Raw genomic sequence first — 7,741 nt, forward strand, 5'->3', positions numbered from 1 at the left:
GTTGCTTTAGTGTGTGGAGATGCTGTGGACGGCTCCTTCACTGGGGCTCGGTGTGTGAGACCCATCTCACCTGAGCTTTTATACAGCCCTCCGCAGGTGTGTCTGCAGGGGGATTTAGGCCGGCTGTCAGGGTCAGGTGTCTAATGGAAGCTCTTATGGGAGGACACCACCACCTCTCCCAGAAATTCAACAACTGAACAAAGACATGATGGTGTGTTTATTTGTTTAGATCACCTTCTTAGATGGCGTAAGCCTCGGATAGTAGTGACATCTTGAATTATGGCCTTAACTGAGAGGTGTTGTTTGAAAACCTGCAAGGGCAGCTTATAAAGAATAATTAGATATTATTACCAGAACATATCAGCAAAAAAATTCTTACATCTTTTCAAATTTGAAATACTCACAAAGACGTCCTCAGAAATCCAACCACGGCACTAAGGCATAATATTCTGTTAATTTGTCTTCATCATCTCTTAAAATCTCTACATTTTGAGAAAAGTGTCAAAGTAAGGTGTACCTTGGTAGTCACACACAAAGCCATGCTGCATTAGTTTAAGAGATTATTACTGCAGACTAAGGCTGAATCCCATTACACCCCTTAGCCCTACGACTTTCCCCTTCCCCTCCGTTTTGCGCGTTCATGTGTAGGGGTAGGGCTATCCAGTGGTTAAAGTGGGATTTGGTAGGTGGGGGTACTCTATTTTCCGGTGTGGTGGCGGCGGCGGGGGGGTATTTGGTGGATCTGGCGGCGGCCGTGGCGGGGGGTATTTGGTGGATCTGGTGGCGGCGGCGTTGAAATCACCCATTCCTATATTTTTTTAATCACAGTGATATAAGGAGGTCTAACCAAAGACCTAAACCAGGGATGGATCATGAGCCTTTGGGCCCCTATTTGGTTCCATGAGAAAATTTTGAATTTGGTAAATATGATTTCCTGTATTCTGGTGCATTTTGGGGATGGCCAGCTGGAAATGAACAATTAGTGCTGAAATCTGTTCTGCATCAGGCCAAATCTTAGTCATTCTTACACAGTAATCACAGCGCAAATTACACAGTGCCTACTTAGTTCCATGGCCTGGACTGTCCACTCACAGCCATTAATAAACAACACTGCAGACTTCAGTTATTAAATTAAAAATATTTTACTGTTAAATGAATTATCAAAACATGACATAGCAACAATGCTTGGTAGACTTCTTAGACTATCAATTGCTTGATTTTAAAAGAAAATCTAAAAAGAATGACTGTTTAGGCACCACGACAAATTCTTACCCTTGGAAATCAGTTATTTTTCGTTTACACCCTCTCTTATTTCGATCCTCCTCCATCTTTAAGAAGGAAATTATGAAGACATAACATTACCAACGTGTTTTCCAATTAGGAAACAAGTACCGGTACTCACATTTTTTGTCTTTCTGACAAGCTGACGTGCTAGCCAATAACCAACTAGTTGCAGTTAACCATTGTTAATGTTCGTCATTCTCAGTCAGGGCCAGAGTGATAGAAAACGAATAACTAAAAGCCTGGTTCTTTCTTTAAGTTGTGTTTGTTGCCCTATTTAAAATATAGACGTTAGACTTTAGCTTACTACTTCACCTTGGACTCCAACATGCACTCGCTCTGACTGGAACAGTCTAAACACTTACCGCAAAGCGTCGCGCTCTCAACTGAACTGACAGGAAGGTTACCTGTTTTTTTTTTCCGCGCGAAGCGTGTTTGTCAGAGGGATGAATAAGGCGGGGCTAGGGGATGATATTACGCTTTGATTTGATCGAGAGATCTTTGGTGTGGACTGGCCTTAACATTATTATTTTTTTTTTTTTTTAAGAATCTATTTATTTATTAATTTATCTGAGGTGCCGGTACTGAGTACCGGAGCTTTCAGGCCCACTTTAACCCCTGGGGCTATCCCAATTCACGTTAAGACAGAAAGGTAGGGGTGAGGGAAGGGCTTTCCACCCCTCCAAACGGAGATTTTCCGAGGGCACACTTCAAACGGAGGGGTGAGACCGATTTCCCCCAATGCATTGCGAACCCGTGATCATTAAAGAAGAAACATCGCGCGAGTCCCTTTAAAAATGTCGGAAACAACAGGAAAAGCATCACACAAATGTAAGTATTTTCCTTGTAATTCATGGTTTTAAAACTTGTTTGATGAAATGTTGCATTGTGTAAACAACAGCTGCAGGCGCCATGTTTGTTTATGTCTGGTGAGTGACAGCTGTCGCTCTCCGGTTATGTAACAGCTGACGCAGCGTACTGATGACGTACGTAATTGTTGAAGGGATATCCCAATTCGTAGGGCTACCGTTTCAAGCCCTTCGCCTACACCTACGTTATTGCTCCGTTTGAAAAGGCGAGGGCCAAGGGGTAGGGGTAAGGGTAGGGGTGGAGATTAGAAATGGGATTGGGCCTAACTGTTCTCAGGAAATGGAACCGTACCAATCAACAAGATTAGACTTAACCATCTCTTCTGATGAATTTATTTCAGACCCTTAAATGAGTGCAATGTCTTATATGAATAAGATGTAGTATGCAGACTAAGGTAAGCACACATGGTATGAGACAAAATTTAATTATTCTCCCAATAAGGGTCTTTTCAAACGATTTCTGGGAAAAGTGGGAAATCAAATCTTCAATTTAACTTTCTTTCAACTATCAGTCATGCACTGGCATTTGGAATAAACTTGTTTATGTAAGATTGCTTACTGTAAGAGTTCAGAATCTGTAGGTTTTCTAACTTATTCAGTGGCATTGTTGACTACATTTATGTCATACAAATGTGTACAGTATGTGAAAAAGTATTTCAAAAATATTTGATTTCATATATTATTTTCATATCTGTATATTATCTTTCATGTATGATGCATTTTAACTACCAATGAGAATGATACATATTATTATTTTAAAAGTGGAAGACATGATGAATTCTTTGTCCTTTATGAGCTACACAGTGAATATTCTGTGCTCTGATTTCTGTTATTCTGATGAAATCCTGTGTTTTGTGGAGCACTACTGTGTTTAAGCCTACTGCACCACCATACATGGAGGATAGATAGGCTTGAGCGATACTTCCTCAGGGCTGTAGTGGAGGGTAAACGCACGTAAACGCCGTTTACGCACCTCTGGAATTTTGGCAATAGCTTTTACGCACCTTGAAATATCGTTTACGCACCTGTAAGTTGCGTTTACGCACCTCAAAGTTCCCTGGGCCTTGTATTCCGTTGTTGGAATAATTAGAAATAAATTTGGTGTCATTTTAAAACACCTAGATTTCAAATTGTTGAACATATAAACGCTGTAGTCTGAATAATTTTCATCTATGCTTTATTAGGGTCTGTGACCCTCCAATCAGTGCCTTGGCTGCAGCTGTGACACCAATCAGGATCCAGGAAGTATGTAAACACACACACGTTGTGGATTAGCCTGCCTGCCTACCTGTTTGGAATGGATTAATTAGCCATGGATATCAAGACATTTTTGAAGAGACCATCGAGTGTTCCCATTTCCACAGATGCCCACAAAAGGCCTCAATTACAAAGTAAGCAAATACGATGATGCAGTTAACAAGCCAGCCTTCTCGGCCCCATATAAATAGGCCTAATAAAACGCAAATTATTTCACCAATTGACAATTCATGAGTTATCCACCTCACGCATATTGCTGTAGATTAGGCTTATTCATTGAACATTGTAGACAGATTCTTTCCAAGCCATTTAGGCATAGCTAAGTGAATTGCTCAGTGAAATGTTTTAGCTCATCTATAGAGTCGTCCACAAGAATCTTCCATTTTTGAGTCAAGGTCAACTATAAGTGTAGAAGTAGAGCAACAGCAGAACAAGCATAAACACGACCGGTGAGGCAGAGGTACTGTTTGCCTCCTCTACGTGATTTTTCACGGCGGTTTCATGTCAGATCAGCAAGACTAAGTAGGTTCTACGCATGCGCTCAACCCAGTTTGTGAGGGATTGCGCAATCTGAGATGAGGCACAGGTAGTCGCTGCCTCACCGTCTCGCTGTCTCCTGTCAGTTTGAACAGGACATGCGCAAATTCAGCGATTTTGATTATAAAAATGCTTGCAATGATTGGAATCATGCAGAAAATACATTTATAACACCGGCCAGTAGAAAATATTAATATTTATTGTTATTTGTTTTTTACTTTCATGATGACAGGTGAGGCTCTACCTCCCCTGCCCGCACGTCTTAATCTAGCAATTGTGTTGTTGTGTTGTGTTGACATTGGAGGTCTCTCCAATGGTTAAAGACCGGGGGAAGTTTTTAATTGCAGCATGGTTTCTTTTTATATCACACATTTCAGCTGTAACACCCAGGGCCTGTTTCCAGAGGTCCTATGGTCCTTTCTTTTGTCTCCCCCTCCACCCCCTACATTGTTGAGAGGCCTACACATACTTTTCTTTACTGTTTTCTTGAAATGTAATAAACTACAAACACATTTATTTACTGTCATTGATTTAATATGACTTTAATTGAAAACAAAATGTAATACAGCCAGGACAGCCTTACAGAGTGGCAGCGCTTTGTGTTGCGTTGACATGCGTCAAGGTCTGTCTGATCACAAAATTCATAGTTTACGCACCTCTAATTTTACCACTACAGCACTGGCTGTAAGTCAGTTAGCATGCTAGTTTTAGAAGAAGAAAAACTGCCCTGTCTCGTAAGGGCATAGTCTACTGGACGCTTCCCATATTGTGCACACACTCTGCGCCAATCCCTGTTACCATGTTAAAGATACTATGGAGAGCCCATCATGGGCAAAACCCAACTGAACCCATATGGAAGCTCCGTAAGTGAGCTCTCATGAGGGTCCCATGTCCTATAGTCGACCCACAGAAGCGAGCATGGGCAAACCCACAGCACAGACATGCTCATTGTCGACCTATACTGGGCCACATTGACTTATGATCGTGACGGCCCATCATGGCCCATCCCACAATGGACCTGTGTGGGTTTTTTCATGGATGAGCCCTTGTGGACGATTCCACAGAGACCCCACTGGGCCTCGTTTAGAATTTGTATGACTCTGCCCACCGGAAATCTGAACTGGGCCCACATATACACATTTGCTCTCATAGTTCCATAACTTGTTGACATTTTGGCTCATATGTGTTAATGTGTTAGTGTGGCTGTTCTTTTAAAGAAGGATACTGAGAGGATATGTTTCTGATTCTGGAAATAGATTATTTTGCCATATTGCATGAAAATAGTAGAGCAACAACAAGACAATGAGTTATTTTCAGTCATTTTATTTTCCAGTAATACCAATATGACAGCAGGTATGGTCACAAGACATCGACATATTCATCTGTTACATTGTGTTCTGTGATCAAGACGTCATGTGGTGGTTCCAGACTGGGACAGCATCAGTTTGGGTTTGGTTCTGTTTGGGAGAGGAGAGGATTGTCAGAATTGGATTGCAGTACTCATCATTTCAGCAATCTGAATGATATATACAATATTTCACCATAGGATGCAGGAGGTCATACTCACAGCATCGGTAGAGTTTGTTGATCCTCAGGATGTCAGTGCGAGACATTCCCCGTCTCTGTCCAATTTGCACATTTCGGTTTGGAATTGGAGTGATTGTCTCTCTTCCATTCTGGACTGTGAAAGCAGTTCTACAGAAGGACATTTTAACAGTGATTTGTAAAAGTTTTTTTTAAAACATACTTTTATTTAGTAATATGAACAGGCAAAACAGCTCTTGATGATTAAGGTTTATTCAGTGGGTCCCATTTTCTTACCTCCCATAATGCATCACAGAAGTGTAGTCATAAGGAGTGTTCTGGTTGTTGGTGCGTTGTTTCCGGAAGTTGGAAGCCATTCCTGCCAAAAGACAGACAAACAAGAGCTTTAAAAACATTACTATCTCTCATGAAGAATTATTTTAGTCAGTGGTCATTTGAATTATTCTGAGAGAGAATTAAGCATAAGTTATATGGCTTACGTGGGTTGATGTAATTCCAGTTGATTCTCACATACTGGTCTCTGTCACTCCTGGTTTGCTCATGGTAGAAGCCCAGAGCATGGAGAAGTTCATGCTGGATGATGCCGTGGTAAACACAACCACGCCTGTTCAGGGAGACCACCTGTCTGCCTCCTGTCCTCCCAAGGCTGGAAAAGCACCTGAGAAAGATGGGCGGAACAATGACAGCAACAGTTACAACAGGGTTTCATTAACTTATACTAATTCCTGTAGGTTTGCTTTCATTTATTCACAGAATTATGCTTAACAACCAGGATGTGTTTAATGACATTATGTTTCTAATTCCCAGTCAGTCACACACTAATCAGCATTAATGAATATTTAGTAGTAATTCTGCAGGTAATGCCAAACTGGTATTCATTTAGTAGTGGTCTTCACTGGTGTCATTACATTGGATCTTTACATAAAGTGTTATCAGCAGGATAATTAGTTAGGGATTTACATTTGAGAGAAAAGCTATGCTCCAGGAAGCAGGTGTGTGTGTGGACGTAGACATTTTCAACACTCTACAGTCATCAAACTCACCCAGCTCTGTTCTCAATGCTGATGTAGTCCCTCTGATTTGAGCGAGCAACAAACTGAACACAGGTTCTTCTGTTGAAAGTTGCCATGGCATTTTGAATTTTCCTCCTATCATTGGATGCTGAAAAGCACAACAAACATTCAGCACCAATGCTCAATGAGGCTGCTTTAAAATATATATATTGCATATTAAAAAATACAACAAATACTTACAAAACTGAGAGTTGACTGTGTAGGGGACCTGAACTTTCCTATTAGAAGACTTCCTCCATAAGCATTGGTTGTTCCAACAAGCCAGAGCATTCCTGGTTCTTGGCACAACAATATCTCCTTCCATTAAAAACTCACTGGAAGCTGAAAGACGAAATTTCATTTTTGAAGTTATTTATAGTGACACTGTAAGTTTATGCCAATTATCATTTAAATGAAGCAGTTCAATTGTTTAAATAATATTAAACAGACCATTATTGGTCGCCAGAATCTGTGTAGTTATGTCCACACTGTCAGACTCCTCTATGAGAATCTCATCTTCTTCACCGTCCTCCTGAGAACAAATACAAACAAAAATGTTCAAATAAAAGGGTCCAAACCCACAATTAGTATTTGAAGATAGCATTCTGAATGTAGCAGATATTCTTACCATGACAGGCAGAGCCTTGGACAGGCCATTGTTGGGTGCCGGAATCTGTGTAGTCATGTCCACACTGTCAGGCTCCTCTATGTAAATCAAATTTTCATCACTGTCCTCCTAGAGACAGATGAAATCCAAAAGGTGAAGATGAAACGGTACAAACAAACAATTAGTATTTTAAGATAGAGTTCTGAATCTCTCAGGCATTCTTACCATGACAGGCAGAGCCTTGGACAGGCCAAGCAGCAGCAGCACAAGAAGGGAGATGGAGGCTCTGAGGTCCATGTTGCTTTAGTGTGTGGAGATGCTGTGGACGGCTCCTTCACTGGGGCTCGGTGTGTGAGACCAATCTCACCTGAGCTTTTATACAGCCCTCCGCAGGTGTGTCTGCAGGGAGATTTGGGCCGGCTGTCAGGGTCAGGTGTCTAATGGAAGCTCTTATGGGAGGACACCACCACCTCTCCCAGAAATTCAACAACTGAACAAAGACATGATGGTGAGTTTATTTGTTTTGATCACCTTCTAAGACTGCGTGAGCCTCTGATAGTAGTGACATCTTTGAATTATGGCCTTAACTGAGA

The 7,741-nt window shown here is 41.3% G+C and overlaps 1 protein-coding gene across 1 annotated transcript; it reads right to left on the reverse strand.

Annotated features, from left to right (window-relative positions):
- Positions 1-5,347: 5,347 nt before the first annotated feature.
- On the reverse strand, positions 5,348-7,445 carry LOC308367091 (hatching enzyme 1.2-like; the record flags this gene model as incomplete). The annotated part of the gene is made up of 9 exons (XM_080840911.1): positions 5,348-5,401; positions 5,486-5,639; positions 5,766-5,847; positions 5,969-6,147; positions 6,533-6,650; positions 6,743-6,883; positions 6,992-7,073; positions 7,170-7,277; positions 7,374-7,445. 9 exons carry the CDS (start codon positions 7,443-7,445, stop codon positions 5,348-5,350), a joined length of 990 nt encoding a protein of 329 aa, XP_080697037.1.
- Positions 7,446-7,741: the final 296 nt, after the last annotated feature.

The sequence above is a fragment of the Sprattus sprattus genome, assembly GCF_963457725.1.
Source record: "Sprattus sprattus genome assembly, chromosome: 6".
Taxonomy (NCBI): Eukaryota; Metazoa; Chordata; class Actinopteri; order Clupeiformes; family Clupeidae; genus Sprattus; species Sprattus sprattus.